This window comes from Bos mutus, chromosome 7 (genome assembly GCF_027580195.1).
Source record: "Bos mutus isolate GX-2022 chromosome 7, NWIPB_WYAK_1.1, whole genome shotgun sequence".
NCBI lineage: Eukaryota > Metazoa > Chordata > Mammalia > Artiodactyla > Bovidae > Bos > Bos mutus.
In genome coordinates, this window is record NC_091623.1 from 101,967,797 (window position 1) to 101,990,323 (window position 22,527).

Consider the following 22,527-nt stretch of genomic DNA (forward strand, 5'->3'; position numbering starts at 1 on the left):
GACCAGGAACTGAACCTGGGCCACAGCAGTGAAATTGTTGAGTCCTATTATTAGGGAACTCCCAAGCCTTTCCTTGTTAATGCAGTTTCTTGGAAATGATTTTTTTTAATCAAGCTTTCTTCATGTCCTTTATAGGGAATTAATGTATATGACCAAAATGATGCCAAGTTAATATTAGCAATTTCACAATGTTTATTGTTATGGGGCATAATAAGGAATATATACTTTGCCAACATTCTATATACATAATTTGTTCTACTAAACATTCAATTCATAACTTTAAAAGCTCTACATGCTATGGTGAAATGGCCTTAATTTATGTAATAATTTTCCATCATGTCTGCTGAGTTAGGTATCACCAGATTACAGATATGAATTCTCTTGTAAAATTTTCTCTATAAAGACGCTGTCAAGAAATTTATCAAATTCATCAAGTTCCTGTTATATATTAAGCCTTGAGCTAATACTGAAGGCTTGTCTGTGTTTTTAGTTCACTATGATTTTTACCACTGCTATGAATTCTCTGATGTACAGTGAGTTGTGATTTCTGGATGAAAGCTTTCCCACATACAGCACACCGATAGGGTCTTTCCCCAGTGTGAATTCTCCGATGTAAAACAAGATCTGACTTCTGAGAAAACGCCTTTCCACATTCAGAACATACATATGGTTTCTCTCCTGTATGAATCCTCTGATGACCTGGGAGGTGAGACTTTTGAGAGAAGGCTTTCCCACATTCAGTACAAACAAAAGGTTTTTCTCCTGTGTGTATCCTCTGATGTCCAATGAGATGTGATTTCTGACAGAAGGCTTTTCCACATTCATTGCATTTATAGGGTTTCTCTCCAGTATGCGTTCTCTGATGTATAATGAGCTGTGACTTTCGGGAGAAGGTCTTCCCACAAGCAGTACATTCATAAGGTTTCTCCCCAGTATGAATTAACTGGTGTGTAATGAGTTCTGTCTTTCTGCTGAAGGCTTCCTCACACTGAGCACATTTGTAGGGTTTCTCCCCAGTGTGAATTCTTTTATGTATAATGAGGTGGGACTTCTCACAGAAGGCTTTCCCACATTCAGTACACTCATAGGGCTTCTCTCCAGTATGAGCTCTATGATGTATAATCAGTTGTGACTTCTGGGAGAAGGCCTTACCACACTCTCTACATTCATAAGGTTTCTCTCCAGTGTGAATTCTCTGATGTATAATGAGGGGTGATTTCTGGGAGAAGGCTTTTCCACATTCACTACATTCGTATGGTTTTTCTCCAGTATGAACTCTCTGATGTATAATAAGGGATGATTTTTGAGAGAAGGCTTTTCCACATTCAGAACATTCATAAGGTTTCTCCCAGTATGAGTTCTCTGATGTACAATGAGGTGAAACTTCTCACTGAAGGCTTTCCCACATGCACCACAATCATATGGTTTTTTCCCAGTATGAATTCGTTGATGTACAATGAGCTGTGACTTCTTAGCAAAGGCTTTTCCACATGTAATACACACACAGGTTTTCTCCTTGGTGTCAACATTCTGATAATGAATAATGGATTGTTTCTTGCTGAAAATATTTCCATGCTCATTATCATTATAGGGAATTACTCCATTGTGAAGCTTCTCAAGGTTAGAATTGGCCACATTGTGGATGAATGATTTTCCACATTCAAAACTTTCATCAAGGTTTGTTCTTGAATTGTTCTTGTTACAACTAGGTAGGTCAATATTAGATTTCGAGTTCTTTTTAAAGGAATCATAGTTATAGGGTCTGTTTCTTGAAGCATCTGACTCTATGCACTCTTTAAATATTTTCCTCAGTGCATCATATCTGTAGTCTGACTCTACAGTCATTGTTTTGTTGTTGATGACTGTTACTTGTCTGGAAAGTCTGTTTTTCTGACATCTCTGTAACTGGCCATCACTTTGACAGACTTTTAAAATGGAGTATAATGAACCATCCTTTATGACTCCTTTCAATATCTTATTATGGAAGGAAACAGACCCCAAAATACATGATTGGGGGTTGTCAAGGTTACTCTTCCTGTCTAAAAAAAAAAGGAAAATTAAAAAGTCATAAAGAATAATTAACAGAACACAGAGGAGTATAAAAAATGATTGATCTAATAAAGGTGATGAACCCAAACAGGGACGAGATGCCATTTCAGAAGACAGTAAAACATACACTATGATCAGGGTAATAAATAGACAAAGATGTTAAAGAGAAATATTTATGAAAAAACTAGACCTGAAGGAGACAGAAAACTATCTGAGTTATTATCACTCTAATCTTGGATTACTCTTTTAGAATCTTTTCATTTCTCCTGCTTTCAGAATGTAAATGCTTTTCACCATTCAAATTCATTTATTTTATAAACCATCTGTTATATACTTGGCTAGTATTATCCTGCCACCTCTAGCTGAAGAAACAAGGTCTCTTCTGTACTCAAAATATTTAATCTCCTCTTATTCTACTTTCCTAATTAACAACTAATATAAACAAGAGAAAAACCCAAGATCATGCTGTGGATTCAGTACCAGAGTCACGCCAAGAATCCAAGCTTGAATTCCACTGTTCCTTCTATATATTATCAAATAAAACTAGCAAAGTTCTCCCAGAAAAGCCGTATTTCCCTATCTTCTAGGTTTTGTTCATATATTCTTCTTGCCCACCTTCACCAACAGTTTGCCTTCACCTCCCTTTCTCATCATCATCAATACTCAATTTATCTTTCAAAGCAGCTACAGCTGCATGCTCTGAAAAATGCCTTTTCAAATTCTGTTGTATTTCTTTAGACTCTAATTTTCTCTGAACTTTTAAAAACAGTAGCAGTATTTGACATTTAATTTTGTAATGCAACCTGTGTTTTTAGAAGAAATTTGCCTTCTATTGCCTATTAAGCCTTTTCATAAAATGCATTAAATATATAAAACAATATACATTTAATACAAAAGATAGAATATATAGAATAGAATCAATAAGAATAGAATATAGAATCAATAAGAAATAGCTATCCCCTATAAAGGTTCACAATTATTTAATTGATTAATTATTTGTTGAGTGCCAACTAAATTTTCAGTACAGGAGCAAAGAGTAAGAGAATTCACTAAGGAGAGAAACATAAGCCTCAGGCATCAATCAACCAAAATAAAAACAAAACAAGCAAACTAATATTTCACTTACCTAGTCGCCCATCTGCCTGACCTGATTCATATGGACAGATCCAATTTGGTATGTCTCTTTTAATGATCCATGGATCTTCTCCTTGCTCCAACTTGGAAATGACATCTGGTTTGGAAACTGGATGCCCTATTAAATAGAAATCAGAGGAATTGGGATAGACTGCACAGAAGGCAAAAGAGAAGATGCAGTTTAAGGAGGTCTACAATGAAGTAGTTCATTTAACCTTCAGAAAGTAATGACCTCCATTGGGGAAGGTATTAAGATCATCAAAGTCATTATATACACATCAGGAACCACCTAACTATAGTGACTGGTAAGGAAAGGTACTTGACTGGTCAAGTCTGAGTTATATAGGGAAGTCACTCTTACCCATTGAGACTAGGTGGCTATAGTTCTCCAGCATCACATCCCTGTATAGGGTCTTCTGAGCAGAGTCTAGTTGCTGCCACTCCTCCTGGGTGAAATCCACAGCCACATCCTTGAAAGATACTAATCCCTGTAACAGTAATATTCCTGTTCAATCTAAAGTCATCATTCTTATCATTTCTACTATAGCATGCAAAATTATACCTACACTTAGTTTTGTATCAGAGTATTTGGGAGACTCAATGTCAAATCCTGCCTTTAACAAGAGCCAGACAGGACAGGAAAACAAAAGAGGTAAATCATAAAATGCCTACCTAATACAAATGGTAATTTAGTAAGTGATAAAGCAGCATTAAAATAGCTGAAAGAAAGATGTATTAGCCAATGAATAGTACCAAAACAACTAGAAAGTTAACAGGAAAAGAATAATGTTGAATTCGTATCCTAGAAACTGAATTCATATCCTAGAAACTGAGCTGTATACCCTAGAAATTCATAAGGTGAAGTTCCAACCCCTAGAACATCAGAATGTGACCTTATTTGGAAACAGGGCCTTTGCAAATATAATTAGTTATATGAAGTCATTAGGGTGGACCCTAACCCAATATAACTGGTATCCATATAAAAAGGAGACGTTTGAACAGAGTCACACACACATAGAATGAAGACACCAGAGGAAAAGATAAGTTATCTATAAGCCAAACAGAGAGACTTAGAACAGATCCTTCCCTCGAGCCCTCAGAAGGAACCAACCCTGCTGATAAGCTGAATTTGACTTACAGCCTCCAGAACTGTGAGACAAAAAAATTTCTGTCATTTAATCCATGCAGTTTGTGGTACTCGGCAATGCCAGTTCTAGCTGTCATAACGAAGTATATCAATTATAATACAATGATATCTTATGTCTTAGAAAAAAGAAAAATATATATATTCTGAATGAGGAAAAATTTTAATTTTAAAAATACCCAAAACTATAAAATAATAACAAAACCTGACTGGGAGGATTTTTATTAATAATTATAGAGAAGGATTTTTAAAGTACAACACATAAAAATTTTTTGAGAAGAGCCACATTTAGAGAGTCAGAGAATGTCAGAGTTCTTGAAGACTCTAATCCAATCCCCTCATTTCAGAGGAAAGAAATCTTAGCTTCTTCTAAATCTAACAATTCTCCTACATATATGGAATAGCTAGGAATATAATGAAATACATCAATTATAATAGCAATATTGAAAAAGAATACACTTAAGAAATAAGCAGGAAACATTCATGAAAAAGCCAAAACAAATTATTGACATGACACTGAAATAAAGGACTTGGGTAACTGTAGAGCTATGGACATTTCTGGAGGGTAAACTAATGGTTTTAATCATGTCACCATTATGTATGTTCACAATAGTTGTCACCTAATAGTGGAATCTAAATGATTTGTATTATTTAAAACTATTTTTAAGGGTTTTCCCCTAATTATTCTATTATCAAATGCTTCTTTCAGAATGAAAAAAATTAAATATCAACATTCCCTTGCTTAAAAGATTCCTTTGGTTCCATCTATCTATCTATGTATTTATTCTCATCTCAATCATCTCAATCTTAAGGTTTCTCTCATCCCACACCATCAACCTACCACACATTTAGTTTGTTCCCATAACAATCCCTTTAGTTTTCCCACTTTACATATGAGGTAACTCTCATGAGAGATAACTCCCATAATACAGTGGTTAAGTCACTTTGTGCCAAAGGTTACACTAAATATATATGACTGGTCAACTGTCAGATTTAAAAGCAGGTATCCTGACTCAATACCTTGGTTTTTTGACCACTGTACTCCACAATGCCTTCCTTGATACTGTAATTAAGACTTTTTTTATTTTATTACATTAATATCACCTTTAGACAAACTTTCCACAAAACACCTCCACTTTATTATTTTTTTTTTCCACTTTAGTTTTCCTCAAATTCTCAGCCTTTTCTACTTTTGCAAATGCTGTTACCCATCCTCATCCTACTTCCTTCATGATCCAAAGTTCAATCATTTTTTAAGCCTCTCATTCTTGCTTTCTCTATAAAGCTGGCTGCTCTTCCTTCACCACTATAAAATTTCCTTGCTCTCATGTCTATTATAGAGCTTTTATGTATTTTTGTTAGTTTCCACATCTATTTGCCCCATTTTTCTCTGTATTCTTCCCAAGAAAGAACCATGCCTAAATTTTGAGTTATTTCACAGCTAGCCAGCACCTGTGACATATACTGAATATTCAAGACATGTCTGCTAAAAAGGAAAGAATGAAAATTATAGAGAATAAAGCTCATATTTAATTAAAAATGGTTTTGCACACTTTGAATAATATTCCTGTGATCTAAAGGACAGCAACATGAGAAAGATAATAAATGTAGAAAATAGAGGAAATCCATTCTGATAAGAAAATTCATAAATGTAATGCTGACATTCTAATTTTGCTTTATCAATAACACTAGAATGCTTTAATATACTATATATGTATAAGCTTTGTTAATTTTGAATAAAATACAGCACATTATCAGTGGAAAATTATATTTTTTGTATCAGTTACAAGGAATATTTACAGCTTGAGTGACTGAGAGAATGGAAGAGATGGAGGAGAAGGAAGGGGAATAGGTGTTAGAGGGAGAAAAGATACATGTGTGTGAAAATGATGACTTCTACTTCAGGACTGTATGGAAAAAATACAAATCTTTAATCCTAAAGGAATAAGCAAGTTAATTAGCCATGGTAGTTGAATCTATTGGGCCAATAAAAAATCCATACTTATCTTCAGAACATCAGGAACCCCTGCTTTCCAAAGCTTTGCAAGACAATTATATATTTTTTAAAATTATTTATTAATAGTAATTTTTTAGATTCCATCTATTCATATAAGAAGGTAACCTTCATGTAAGGTTATGATTATCTTTTTTATTGGAGTATAATTGCTTCACAATGTTGTGTCATTTTCTGCTGTACAATGAAGTAAATCAACTATATGTACACATATATTCCCTCCCTCATGAACCTCTTTCCCACTTTCCCCCAATCTGACTGCTCTAGGTCATCACAGAGCACGGAGCTAAGCTCTCTGTGCTATACAGCAACTTCCCACTAGCTGTCTATTTTACACAGTTGTGTATACGTCAATCCTACTCTACCAATTTGTTTCACCCTCCCCTTCCCACCCCATGTCCATTTTCTACATCTGCATCTTATTCCTGTCCTGCAAACAGGCTCATCTGTACCATCTTTCTATTAACAGATTTCATAAAGATGCATTAATATATGATATTCGTTTTTCTCTTTCTGACTTAGTCCTTCCTATGACGGACTCTAGGTCCATCCACATCACTACAAATGACTCAGCTGTGGATCTTAGTTCCTCAACTAGGGATTGAATCTGTGCCCTGTTCAGTGGAAGCTCAGAGCTCTAATCACTGCAAGGGAATTCCTGACAATTATATTTTAAGGACTACTTTTTGAAAGAAATAAATATTTTGGAAGACCATTCAAAACATATCTATTCTGTATTATCTAGACTTTGTTGATAGATAAAACTGGACAATAGGAAGCCTCTATACTCTGTCTAGTCCTTTAAAACAGAGGTCAACAAATTTTTTCAGCAAAGTAGATATTTTCAGCATTTCAGGCCATATGGTGCTTGTCCAACTCTACCACTGTAGTACAAAAAAAGCCATAGACAATATGTAAACAAATGCCTGGCTTTACATGGCTGTGCTGCCAGTAAAACTTTATTTACAAAAACAGAAAACTGAATTTGCCCCACAGGCAATAGTCTGATGACTCCAGCTCTAAAGGATAAAGTTACAGAGTCAGGCTATGATGCTATGATAACTTGCTTCTAAAAGAAATCACTCTATGATACAGTTACAAATTTATTATTGCATTTACCACAGGAGTGTTGGTGAGAACACTGTATATCCCATTACTGAAAGGAAGATCCAAAACTAAAAGTTGTTTCAGTTTTATACGGCAAGAAATAATTTCTTCCTATGGGAAATGTATCTTCTTTCTGTTTAGAGGACTGCAAATCATGTTAACTGATGATGTCAGCAAAAAGATAAGAAAAACTGTACACCAACTTTTTAAAGTGGTTTCAAGCCAAATTATCTGCATAATTACCTAGCAATTTTTCTAGGTCTGGATCTTTATTTTGGCTATCTTTCCCTGATCTAAATTTTAGCTATCTTCACTTTTCCATTTGATTGTATTTAGAACCAAAAAAGGAAATTAAAAAAATTAAAAATTAAAGCAACTCACCTGGGACTTCATCTTTTTCTGCTCTCCTCTAAAATGGCAGATGCCTAAAAAGGCAAAATTGGTGATTAGAAGGGTATTTTCACAGATCGGATGCAAAATGCAGCTTCTATATTCACCAGTCTAGAAACAACGACCACAGAAGTTAGGGAGACGATAAGCAAACCTGTGAGAGAAGATAGTTTGGTCTTCATGGAAAAATTAGCAAGTATAATGTGAAGTAAGCTCTCTTGTAACTACATACTTTGATCATACAGAACTTGGACAAGGTTTTTTAATTGTATGGATGTGAAGATATGTTTCTTTTTGATTTATTAACAACTTATTTCCCCCCTGCCATTAACCAGCAATTCCATTCGCAGGAGTTCATAAGGCAACACACACACACACACACACACACACACACACATACCAAGATAAGTTCCCCAACAGCTAATGAGCAAATCAAAAACTGAGAAATGTATTCCCTTATTCCCTAGAAAGGAATAAGCAGATAAAATCTAATCTCCCAAGAGCTCTTATATTTTCTTTGCAACTCAGCAGACACTTCTGCCAATCAATATGTTTAAACTTTTCTTGTTGATTCCAACAGTATGGATGTCTGCATATAAAAATATTAGTAAGCTGGGACCATTGATACAAGGGAATATACCCTAATACAGGAAGGTACATACCTGGTAAATCCTTCTCAGTCCCACAAGGAGTCAGATAGACAAGATTTAACTGGTTCAGAGGAACTGAGTACTCCAGCCACAGGGATACTGTTTTATATGGGGTATTCTAAGCTTTGTCAAAATAGATCTGTAAGGAAACAATTGGGAGAAATAGTCATACTTACCTCCAGGCACCCAGCAGTTGTTTAATAAATGTTTCTTGAATAAAATACAAAATGATTTCAATAAATTTTGACAGAGGTAGGACAAAAATCATAATTTTCATAATAATCCTATCCTTTCTGATTTGTTTGTTACTGTTTCAAAATGATCATTTTTGTTAGGGGTACCAGGTTAAGGGCATAGTGATGGGTTGAGAAGGGATGTGACCTGAAAGGTTGCCTATGACCTGTGGAAATTTTAATTTATGTAAACGAAAACTAGGCTATCATCCAGGACACCCTGGTCATTATTTCTTCTTCCAAATCTCTGAATCCTGGGGCCTAGCAATCACATACTCCACAGAACTCCCCCATGCCCACCACATCACTGACTGCCACATGGACGCCCTCATCATTTAGTCCACAGCCTCCTTCATCAATCACTGATTCTTCAGAGTCCCCTAGATTCCTGACCCAGTCAACACCAGTCAGTCCCCCTATACACCATTTCTGATCCCACAGGTAATCCCATCACTGACACACCGTTATCCAATTACTAATCTTATAGCTAACCCCATCCCTGATTCCCAAATAAACCCAACGCTAATCCTACATACCTTCCCTACCAGTGACTTCATCAGTCTCCAATCACTGACACTCACGGACCCCTCTTATCCCATTACCAATTCAAAAGACACTCATCACCACACATGTCCGCCTTCCGACCTGCAGTTCCAGAAACGCCCATCACGGCTTAACCCAAGACGGCTGAGTTCTCCCGCTTCCTGTCTGGGTGAGCAAAGCGCGGGGCTCCCCGGCGTGCGCTGTTCCGTACAGTGGAGTTTTGCCCACTCTGCACCCTGGGCGGCTTTGTTCAGGAGGCAATATGGCCACTCCCGTGCTATATGTCTCAATGGGAGCCGCCATCTTGCGAGACTGGTCAGTTCCGTACAAGCAGAGGAATCCAGTTTACTCAGCGCCTGTGTCTGGGCTGTACCACAGAGGCAGAAAGGGAGGGGGAAAGATAACATAAAAGCGGATTATACAAACCTGTAACGTAGAAAATTTTGCAGAGAGATTTTACAGGATTGGGTAAGAAGTCTGAGTGATAATGTCCCCCATTAGAAGGCTGCGTTTGGTAAAAGACAAATAATTTGCAATAGTAAAATATTCTCACTGGCGACTTTACTTAAAAGTGTTTGTAACTGGCGCAACCCTATACCAGGAGATTCTACTTGCTGAGAGGGGTGAAAATGTGGAATGGAAATTCCACTGTGGGGGAAATCCGCCAAAGTGGTGGAAGAGTTCACTGAGGAGCAAGGAAATAGGATATACATTAATAATGAAATTTACGTTAAGAACGATTATAAGGAGTTCTCTAGGGTACACTATTACTGCAGTAACTGCAAAGGCCGACTGAAGAAAATAAAAGTGAGAGAAGTTGAAGGGAGAGGAGGCCTCTGTCATAATGAAAAAATAAAAAAGCCATCAGATCAGATCAGATCAGTCACTCAGTCGTGTCCAACTCTTTGCGATCCCATGAATCGCAGCACGCCAGGCCTCCCTGTCCATCACCAACTCCCGGAGTTCACTCAGACTCACGACCATCAAGTCAGTGATGCCATCCAGCCATCTCATCCTCTGTCGTCCCCTTCTCCTCCTGCCCCCAATCCCTCCCAGCATCAGACTCTTTTCCAATGAGTCAACTCTTCGCAAGAGGTGGCCAAAGTACTGGAGTTTCAGCTTTAGCATCATTCACCCAAAGAAATCCCAGGGCTGATCTCCTTCAGAATGGACTGGTTGGATCTCCTTGCAGTCCAAGGGACTCTCAAGAGTCTTCTCCAACACCACAGTTCAAAAGCATCAATTCTTCGGCGCTCAGCCTTCTTCACAGTCCAACTCTCACATCCATACATGACCACAGGAAAAACCATAGCCTTGCCTAGCCGGACCTTTGTTGGCAAAGTAATGTCTCTGCTTTTCAATATACTATCTAGGTTGGTCATAACTTTCCTTCCAAGGAGTAAGCGTCTTTTAATTTCATGGCTGCAGTCACCATCTGTAGTGATTTTGGAGCCCAGAAAAATAAAGTCTGACACTGTTTCCACTGTTTCCCCATCTATTTCCCATGAAGTGGTGGGACCGGATGCCATGATCTTCGTTTTCTGAATGTTGAGCTTTAAGCCAACTTTTTCACTCTCTACTTTCACTTTCATCAAGAGGCTTTTTAGTTCCTCTTCACTTTCTGCCATAAGGGTGGTGTCATCTGCATATCTGAGGTTATTGATATTTCTCCCGGCAATCTTGATTCCAGCTTGTGTTTCTTCCAGTCCAGCGTTTCTCATGATGTACTCTGCATATAAGTTAAATAAACAGGGTGACAATATACAGCCTTGACGAACTCCTTTTCCTATTTGGAACCAGTCTGTTGTTCTATGTCCATAGCGAGATATTATTTCTCTTCTATTACCTTGTTTTTTAAAAACAGTATTTTAAGTTTGGAAATACAGAGTGTTAGTAACAATGCCATGGGAACTTGGAATTCTCATATATTACTAATGGGACAGAAAAATGACATAGCCCTATATAGAGCTGGGCTTCCCTTGCGGCTCAGCTGGTAAAGAATCTGCTCGCAATGCGGGAGACCTAGGTTAGGAGGATCCCCTGGAGAAGGACAAGGCTAACCACTCCAGTCGGAGAAGGCAATGGCACCCCACTCCAGTACTCTTGCCTGGAAAATCCCATGGATGGAGGAGCCTAGTGGGCTACAGTTCATGGGGTCGCTAAGAGTCGGACACGACTGAGCGACTTCACTTTCATGCATTGGAGAAGGAAATGGCAACCCACTCCAGTACTCTTGCCTGGCGAATCCCAGGGACAGGGGAGCCTGGTGGGCTGCCGTCTATGGGGTCGCACAGAGTCGGACACAACTGAAGCGACTTAGCAGCAGCAACCACTCCAGTATTCTGGTCTGGAAAATTCCATGGTCTGTATATTCTATGGGGTCACAAAGAGTCGGACACAACTGAGGAGTTTCACTTTCACTATATAGAAGACTTGGCAATAGGGTAGCAGCAGTGGTAAAGAATCTGCCTGACAATGCAGGAGACCCCAGAGATGCAGGTTTGATTCCTAGGTCAGGAAGATTCCCTGGAGTAGTAAATGGCAACCCAGTCCAGTATTCTTGCCTGGAAAATTCCATAGACAGAGGAGCCTGGCGGGCTACAGTCCATGAGGTCGCAAAGAGTCAGACTGGACTCAACTCATAACTATATGTATTTGTTACCTATTGCTGTGTAACAAGTTACTAGAAAGTAGCAGTTTGAAACTATAAGTGTAGTTAACTGTTTCATTGCTTCTGTGAGTTGAGAATGTAGGAACAGCTGACGTGGGTGGTTCAGATCTAGTCTGTCGAGAGGTTGCTGCACTCAAGCTGTCATCAGCCAGGGCTGTAGTTATTTCAAGGCTAAATAACTGTAGATGTTTAAACTAAATTTCAAGGTTATGCTTCTAAACTCAATGAAGAAGCTGGTGATAAGCCTCAGAATTTCCATTTCCAGGCTCAATTGCCCATCATAAGGGCATTTCCCTCAGCTACTCAATTATCCTCATGACATGGTGGGTCTTCCCTCTCTCAAGCCTGCCTCATAGTATATAAGCTGGCTTCTATGCAGACCAAATGAGTCAAGGGAAAGACAGTGAGAGAGCACACACAAGATAGATGCCATAGTCTTCTTATAACCTATATTAGAAATGACATCTCATTACTTCTGTATCCTATGTGCTGAAAGTGAATCATTAAGGGTGCCCACAAACAAAAGAATGGGAATTAAGCTCTACCTCTTAAAAGGAGGAGTAACAAAGTCTAAAACCACAACACTACATGTAAGTTTTTGCTTCTGAACTCAGAAACTCCATTCCAGGAATATATCCCAAATATACATTGCCCTCCCCCCCAAAATAGGTTACTCATTGAAGTACTATTTTTTTTTAATGGTGCAGTACTATTTTTAATACCAAATACAACAATCAACCCAAACATTTGCCAACAGGTCCAGCTATATAAATTATAGTATACATATAAAACGTTAGTATTCAGCTGTAAGAGAGAGACAGAAATATCTGTATGTATTGCTATGGAGGTAAAGAGGATATAATGTTCTATGAGGGGAAAAGGTAGAAAAAATGAGAATAGTTTGTTATTATCATTTAGTTTCTAAAATGTGAATATGTATATAGTTAATTCTTCTTATTCATGGTAGCTATGTTCAATTAAGTTGCTACAAACACAGAACTAGTGAATACTGAACCATACCTCCAAAGGGAAATAAATCAATATAAAACAGATTTCAATCTTAAATTACAACTTTGTATAATTAAGATTATAACCTTAAAAAACAACTCATGTTGGTGGATTCTATTGTCTTTATTTTACCAGAAAAAGCAAAGTTCAAAAGAGTTAAGTGATTTGCCTGAGGTCCAATAACAAAGGCCAGAATTATATTCAAACCCTGTCTGGCTGGCCCCAGAGCTGGAGTTTCTTGCACCACATTGCATTGCCCCTACTATCTTCATCATCTGTTCACCTCTGTGTAAGAGCTGGAACAAGAATGCAGAGCATTCCCTTGTTTAAACTCAGCTGGGAATGTGTGCATGGGGCAACTCAAATTTTTGGTACTCTGGGCATGTCTGCCTATGACTGAAAAAACACTGAATTTGATTTTTGAGGTTACAAATACATTTTAGCAAGTAGGTGAATTTGTAGATACAGAATCTGCGAATAATAAAGATCAACTGTATATGTGTTTACCTTAAAAAGCAAATGATGGAAAAATAAATCACCAAATAAAATATAATCTACAAAAGGTATTATTAGTTATCTTTTGAAATGAGCAACTTACCCCAAAACTTAATGGTTTTAAACAACACACATCTATTGTTTCAAAGCTTCTGTGGGTCAGGAATCTGGACATGGATTATCTGAATCGTCTGCTTTGAGGTCTTCTACAAATCTATAATCAAGGTATTGATCCAGGCTGGGGTCTCTCATCTGAAGACTCAAATGACTCATTTCCAAGCTCAATTACATGATTGTTGGTAGAATTTAACGCCTCAAAGATTGCTGGACTAAGGGCATTCACGTCCTTGCTGATTGTTGTGAGGAAGCCACCCTCAGTATCTTGCCATACAGGACTCTCCAACTTGCAACTTGCTTATCTAGGGAGTCAAGAGAGGAGTCTGTAAGCAAGATGGAAGTCACAATCTTTTATAACCTTATTATATATGTGACATCCCCTCAATGTTGCCATATGCCGTTGGTTAGAAGCTGCTTACTTATGCGGAGTATTTTATCAGGAGGTGGGACTCATTGGTGGCTATCTTAGATACTTCCTACCACGAGAGGAAGGAAATAAGATAGAAGGGACACAGATTGGATCTTATATTCTTTGAATATACCATAGTTCTGTTGATTTGACTATGTAACCATAAAAAAATTTACATATTTATAAAACAAAATTAAATTTGATAAACCAATTCCAAATTCCTGCTTCTGACCAAAGTGAAGTAATATGGAATGGGTGGGAACATCCACCTGAACCAATGGAAAAACCAGACAAATGCATGAAATAATGATTTTAAAGGTATTAGACATCAGGCTGCGAAGGACAGTGATCCTCGAGAGATGGGAAACAAATTGAGGTGACCCTTCTGATTGCCCAGTTTACTGCCTTGAGAACATTTCCAGGTATGACATGAAAAGTGAGTCCAGGCAGGGGCCAATAGACTTCCAGAGTGGTAGAGAAAGAACTAACAGTACAGAGAGACCAAGGCAGCTATAGTCACAGAGCAGAGATCAAAGAGGAGAAAGCTGCACATAATGAGAGCTCCAGAGATTTGCAGAGGGTCCACTTCAAGTATTCAGGAGAGTACTGGTCAGTGCATGTATATAAGGAAAATTAGTGTCTGGGAAAAGAGACACTGGAGAGGAAGGAGGAAACAGTAACTGGAGTTCAAGATTAAGCCAAGATTAATGCCTGTTCCCATCAGCCAGACTGGAAAATTTCACAATTCACTGGGAAGAACACATAGAAAGGTCTTGCCTCAATAGTGGGAAATCATTAGTTCAACCTTTAAATCTTACTCTGATGCCAGTTAACAACTGTTTCCAAGTAACTTAGCTGAAATACAGAAAAAAGCATCAAAATAGGCACTGGAACACTAAAGTATCTATCATCCAACATGATAAAATTTACACTGTCTGCCACCAAATCAAAAATCATCAGGTATGTATAGAAACTGTAAAATGATACTCATAATGAAGAGAAAAATAAACCAAAGGAAAAAAATACAGTTCAGAATTAAAAAGATGTTGGAAATTGTAGAACTAGATATTAAGTTACTATAGATCTTGCACTCATTGAAACAATAATGTGAGAATATTATGAACTTCAGCCTCATAAATTTGGCAAGGTAGAAGAAGTGGATCATTTCTTCAAACACCAAAACTCAACTAAGATTAAAGAGATCATTTGCATGGCTCCATAACTAGAATTCTACAAAAATCTCAGTATTCCAAACCATTTTATCAGGAAATTGTTACCAAAACCATACCAAGGCAGTACAAAAAAAAAAAAAAAACAACTACAGACCAATGTCTCCCATGAACTTAAAACATAAAAATACTCAATAAAATATTAGCAAACCAAATATAGTAATATAGCAAAAGAATTATACACTATAACCAAGTATAATGTATTTCAAGTATTCAAAGCTAGCTAAAAATTGAAAATTAACCAACAAGATACAAAGAAAAAGTAAATGGTTATGTCAGTTGACAGAGAACTGGCATTTGCTAAAAATCTAGTACACATGCATGATTAAAAACACAAAACAAAAAACCTCTCAGCAAAATAGTAACAGACAAGAATTTTCATAACTTAATAAAGAGCATCTACCAAAAAAAACCCCACAGAAAATATAATACTTAATGATGAAAGACTGAATGATTCCGCTCTTAGACCAGGAACAAGAGAATGATGTTTGCTATCACCATTTTACTTCAACATAGTAGTGGAAATTCTACCCACTGAAATAACAAAAGAAAGCAAAATTAGAAGTGTACAGATCAGAAAGTAAAGAAATTAAACTGTCCCTACATAGAGATGACATAAATGATTGTTTATGTAGGCAATCCAAAGGAATTTACCAGTGTTATGCCTAAAACTAGTAAGTGAGTTCAGCAAAGGAACAGGATACAAGATACAAAAGTCAATCACATTTCTATATACTAATAATAAAAACATTAAAACAGAATAAAAACATTAATATCATTTTTAATCACTCCAAAGAAATAGAAACACTTAGACTTATACTTATCAAAACATGTAGAATCTTTGGGAATAAAATCACAAAATGTCATTAAAAGAAATAAAATAAATAGACATACCATGGTCACTGATTTGAAGACTATAGATAGTAAAGATATTAATTATCCCCAAATTGATCTACAGATTTAAAGCAATTTGTCTTAAAAATTACAGCAAATTATTTTTTGTAGACTTAGACAAAACTATTTATATGGAATTCCTTAAAGAACTAAAAACAGAGTTACCACATGATCCAGCAATCCTACTCCTGGGCATATATCCAAAAAAGATGAAAACTCTAATTTGAAAAGATATATGGACCCTAATGCTCAGAGCAGCACTATTTGCAATAGCCAGTTCATGGAAGCAACCTAAATGTCTGTCAACAGATGAATGGATAAAGAATATATGGCGTGTGTGCATGTGTGTGTGTGTGTGTGTGTGTGTGTGTGTGTGTAATGAATTGGAATATTACTCATCCATTAAAAAGAATGAAATAATGCCACTTGTGGCAACAAGGATGGACCTGGAGATTATCAACTAAGTGAAGTAAGTCAGAGACAAATATCATAGGATATCACTTTTATGTGGAATCTACAAAAAGATACAAATAAACTTATTTATAGAACAGAAAAAGACTCACAGACATAGAAAACAAACTTAGAGTTACCAAAGGGAAAGAGAGGAAGGAATAAATTAAGAGTTTAGTATTAACAGATAGACACAACTATATATTAAACAGATAAATGAGGACCTAGTGGGAACTAGATTGTCACAGGGAACTAGATTCAATATCATGTCATAACCTATAATGGAAAAGAATCTGAAAAAGAATATATTTAAATATACACATATATAAAAATTAATCACTTTGCTATACAACTGAAACTAACACAACACACAACACTCAACTATACTTCAATAAAAAGTTGGTTTTTGGAAAAAAAAAACTTACATGGACAGGAACAGGCCCTATTATAGCTAAAATAATCTTGAATAAAGTGGAAGGAATTACTCCCACAACTTCTATTAAACATTGTGTTGGAGGGTCTAGTTAGCACAATAAGGCAAAAAATATATTAAAACTATTTGGTTTGGAAAGGAAAGAGTAAAGCCACATTCATTTGTAGATAACATGATCTTCCATGTGGAAAATCTAATGCACTCTACAAAGAAAATGTTACTAGAACTAATCAGTAAACTTAGAAAGGTTGAATATACTAGATCAATATGCAATAATTAATTGTACTCCCATATATAATCAATAAATAATCAGAAATTGTGGGGGGAGGAGAGGGTGAGATGATGGGGAGAGTAACATGGAAACTTACATTACCATACGTAAAATAGATAGCCAGTGGGAATCTGCTGTATGACTCAGGGAACTCAAACAGGGGCTCTGTATCAACCTAGAAGGGTGGAATGGGGAGGGAAATGGGAAGGAGGTTCAAGAGGAAGCGGACTCATATATACCTACAGCTGATTCATGTTGGTGTTTGACAGAAAACAACAAAATTCTGTAAAGCAATTATCCTTCAATTAAAAAATTAATAAATTTAAAAAAATCAGATAATAACATTTTAAACATCTATGGCAAATTTTTAAATATGAATGATTTGGGGGCATATTTGACAAGAGATGTGAAACACCAATATACCAAAAACTATAAAACAATACTAATAGAAATTAAAGAAGACTTAAAGGAGCTATATGACATTCATGTGTCAGAGCCCCGGTGTTATAATGTCAAACTCTGCAAATTGAGTTATAGCTTCAGTGCAATCTATTCAAAATGGCAGCAAGCTTTTGAGAAGAAACTGACAAGGAAAGAAATAAAACTGTCCCTATATAAAAAGGACAGTTTTATATTCATATAGAAAGGAAAAGAACCAAGAATTGCCAAAACAGCTTTGAGGAAAAAATTAAGTTTGCAGCTTAACACTACCTGATCTCAAGAGTTATCATACACATGCTACAATAATCAAGAAAGTGTGGTATTGGTGTAAAGATTAAAAAATGTATAAATGAAACAGAGGCTAAAGGATGAAAACAGGGTCTTAATCAGTGATAAGCAAAATTTCCAAACTAAATAAAAAGCAGCAAGTGATGTAATTACACATATTCGGAACCCAGTGGACCATAACTAAAAGTCACTGGAAACTGGGAAGAATCCTTGGAGACTATCATTTTTTAGATATCCTGCCATGTTCTTCAGATATGTAATCAGTAAGCCTTGTTGTTGTTGTTCAGTCACTAAGTCATGTTGGACGCTTTGGGACCCCATGGACTGAAGCACACCAGGCCTCCCTGTCCTTCACTATCTCCTGGAGCTTGCTCAAACTCATGTCCATTGAGTCAATGATGCCATCCAATCATTTTAACCTCTGTTGTCCCCTTCTTCTTCTGCCTTCAATCTTTCCCAGCATCAGTGTCTTTTCCAATAAGTAGGCTCTTCACATCAGATGTCCAAAGTATTGAAGTTTCAGCTTCAGCACCAGTCCTTCCAATGAGTATTTAGGGTTGATTTCCTTTAGGAGTGATTTGTTTGATCTCCTTACTGTCCAAGGGACTCTCAAGAGTCTTCTCCAGCACAATTCGAAAGCATCAATTCTTTAGCCCTGTGCTTTCTTTATGGTCCAACTCTCACATCTATACACGACTACTGGAAAAACCATACCTTTGACTACACAGACCTTTGTCGGCAAAGTGATGCCTCTGCTTTTTAAGAGGCTTTTCAACTCTTTCTAGGTTTGTCATAGTTTTTCTTCCAAGGAGCAAGTGCCTTTTAATTTCGTGGTTGCAGTCACCATCCACATTGATTTTGGAGCCCAAGAAAATGAAATCTGACATTATTTCCACTTTTCCCCCATCTATTTGCCATGAAGTGATGGGACCAGATGCCATGATCTTCGTTTTTTGAATGTTGAATTTTAAGTCAGCTTTTTCACTCTCCTCATTCACTTTCACTAAGAGGCTGTTTAATTCCTCTTAACTTTCTGCCATTAGGGTGGTGTCATCTGCATATATGAGGTTATCGATAGTTCTCCCAGAAATCTTGATTTCAGCTTGGGATTCATTCAGCCCAGCATTTTGTATGATGTACTATCAGATCAGTCGCTCAGTCGTGTCCGACACTTCGAGACCCCATGAATCGCAGCACGCCAGGCCTCCCTGTCCGTCACCAACTCCCGGAGTTCACTCAGACTCACGTCCATCGAGTCAGTGATACCATCCAGCCATCTCATCCTCTGTCATCCCCTTCTCCTCCTGCCCCCAATCCCTCCCAACATCAGACTCTTTTCCAATGAGTCAACTCTTCGCATGAGGTGGCCAAAGTACTGGAGTTTCAGCTTTAGCATCATTCCTTCCAAAGAAATCCCAGGGCTGATCTCCTTCAGAATGGACCCGTTGGATCGCCTTGCAGTCCAAGGGACTCTCAAGAGTCTTCTCCAACACCACAGTTCAAAAGCATCAATTCTTCGGCGCTCAGCCTTCTTCACAGTCCAACTCTCACATCCATACATGACCACAGGAAAAACAATAGCCTTGACTAGACAGACATTTGTTGGCAAAGTAATGTCTCTGCTTTTCAATATGCTATCTAGGTTGGTCATAACTTTCCTTCCAAGGAGTAAGCGTCTTTTAATTTCATGGCTGCAGTTACCATCTGCAGTGATTTTGGAGCCCAGAAAAATAAAGTCTGACACTGTTTCCACTGTTTCCCCATCTATTTCCCATGAAGTGATGGGACCGGATGCCATGATCTTCGTTTTCTGAATGTTGAGCTTTAAGCCAACTTTTTCACTCTCCACTTTCACTTTCATCAAGAGGCTTTTTAGTTCCTCTTCACTTTCTGCCATAAGGGTGGTGTCATCTGCATATCTGAGGTTATTGATATTTCTCCCGGCAATCTTGATTCCAGTTTATGTTTCTTCCAGTCCGGCATTTCTCATGACGACGTACTCTGCATAAAATTTAGATAATCAGGGTGACAATATATAGCATTTTCCAATTTTGAACCAGTCCATTGTTCTATGTCCAACTGCTGCTTCTTGTCCTGCCTACAGGACAAGATAATGTGGTCTGGTATTTCCATCTGTTTAAGAATATTTCATGGTTTGTTATGATCCACACAGCCAAAGGCTTTATCATAGTCAATGGAGCAGAAGTAGAGGTTTTTTGGAATTCCCTTGCTTTTTCTATGATCCAGCCTAAGCTGTCCATTTGATCTCTGGTTCTTCTGCCTTTTCTAAATCCAGCTTGTACATCTGAAAGTTCTTAGTTCACTTAATGCTGAAGCCTAGTCTGAAGGATTTTGAGCATAATCATGCTAGCCTGTGAAATGAGTGCAACTGTATGGTAATTTGAACATCCTTTGGCATTGCCTTTCTTTGGGATTGGAATGAAAACTGACCTTTTCCAGTCTGAGTTTACAAATTTGCTGGCATAATGAGTGCAGCACTTTAACAGCATCATCTTTTAGAAGGCATAGACTTAGATTACTGTGATGTTGAACAGTTTGCCTTGGAAATGAACTGAGATCATTCTGTCATTTTTGAGACTGCAACCAAGTACTGCATTTCAGACTCTTTTGTCGACTATAGGGTTACTCCATTCCTACTAAGGAATTCTTGCCCACAGAAGTAGATATACAAAATGCATAAGGTGGCCCAAGATATAAGACTGTAAGCAACACTGCTGTCCTCCCAGGTTGATAAGGCAAAGATTTTATGCCTTTCCTGGTCTTTACTATTGCTGTTTCTCCCCCTTGGCTGTTGATTTACAATTAACAAAAATGGCTTACCCATTGTTGCATCACTCTGGAGCAATATAATTTAAGTGTGCAACTTAAGCACACTGTAATCATAAGCTTTAATAATCAGTCTATGGCTTTGTCGGTGGATTAACTTGTGCTTTGTACTGATATAGTAGTAGTTTAATTTCAAACACTGAATATTATGACCATGTTTTCTAAGAGTTCAGATAATGAAAATTTATAACACCGATTTCAGCATGACCCAGACATCACTAAAAAAGACTTTTTATTGGGAGCATGGTTGCCTTATAATGTTGTGTTAGTTTCTGCTGTACAGCAAAGTGAGTCAGTTATACTTACACATATTTTAGTTTTCCTTTCCGATTAGGTCACCACAGATCATTGAGTAGAGTTCCCCATGATATACACAGGTTTTCATTAGCTGTCTATTTTATACATAGTAGTGTACGTATGTCCATCCCAACCTCCCAGTTTGTCCCAACTACCCGCCCTCCCCCACCCCCCACCCCCACCCTTCTCCCCTTGGTAACTATAAGTTTGTTCTCTGTAGCTATGATTCAAAGACTCTTATTTTAATATTTCAATATATAAAAACATATTCACATCTGGATTAGGGAAGTAAATAACTAAAACAGTGCAAACTGCAAAACACGTAAAAAAGAGAATTTGGGGTTGGATATGGTGGAAGAGAATGAAAGCACATATGAAAAATTAAACTTAAAATTCAAGGATGAGACAGGGAAATACTTCTAAGTAAATAAAAGGATTTTTGTTTTTTGGGTTTTGTTTGTTTGTTTGTTCTGGTCTCCCAAAAAGACACCAATGCTGAGTTGAAAATAGTAGCTATTGAATTAGACAGATCACTCCTAAAAGTAACCTAGGTAGCAGTGAAGAAATCTGTCAATAGGCCCACAGTGCCCTCAACATTAGACACACCTCTCACCTGGTTGGGGTTGCCTACCAGGTGTTTAATAACCGAAATATAGAGGGTTAAAAGGCCCAGAGGCAAATCCACCTACTAGTTGTAAGGCAGAAAGTAGATGGGCCCCCTACCCACCAGGGTAAAGCGATTGGAGATTCATTCCCTATGGATGAAACTCCAAGAAGAGAATAGCAGGACAATCAAGGGAGAAGGCTTGGCCCTGCCCAGATCAATTACTTTCATTCTTGAAGTCAGGACATCTCCCTGACCACAAATGCACAGAAAGGCCCCTTGGGGGCCAAAGGGGAGTTATGTCAAGGGATGTTCTACCAGATGCCTTTCGGTAAAATCCATCTTGGTTAAAAGATGCATGCACACATGGGAGGATCCTGAGATATACCAAATATGGACTGTGAACCAGGCAAATCAAAATGATTGGTCAAAGGAGAACGAAAGAAATGCCCCATAAATATGATTCAAACTGTCACAAGGTCATGACTCAGCAACTCTCTCTCCCTGAGTCTGGCTTTGTGTCTGTCCACATGTACTGTACTCTTTCCTCTTAATAAATACTTCACTTGCTTTACTACTTTCCATCTTTGTAGGAATTCTTTTCTGCAAGGCTGAAGGCCAGGGCCCTTGTCACTGACCACTGATCTAGTGGTTAGGATCTGTTACTTTCACTGCTGCGACCCAGTTTCAATTTCCGGCTAGGAACCCAAGCCCCGCTCCAAGCCATTGCATGTCGAGGCCACCCGAGATCAGTTGTTGCCCTTCAGTGTTAACCAGATGGGAAGGGAATCTGGACTAAGTGCCCATGG

General features: G+C 37.6%; 1 protein-coding gene across 1 annotated transcript; it reads right to left on the minus strand.

Annotated features, from left to right (window-relative positions):
* Positions 1-207: 207 nt before the first annotated feature.
* Positions 208-9,535, minus strand: ZNF300 (zinc finger protein 300). The gene is given in 7 exon segments (XM_005897330.2): positions 208-1,348; positions 1,351-2,039; positions 3,176-3,301; positions 3,545-3,671; positions 7,830-7,873; positions 8,501-8,627; positions 9,258-9,535. Coding segments are annotated over 5 exon segments (1,842 nt in total). The 5' UTR covers positions 7,842-7,873; positions 8,501-8,627; positions 9,258-9,535; the 3' UTR covers positions 208-460.
* Positions 9,536-22,527: the final 12,992 nt, after the last annotated feature.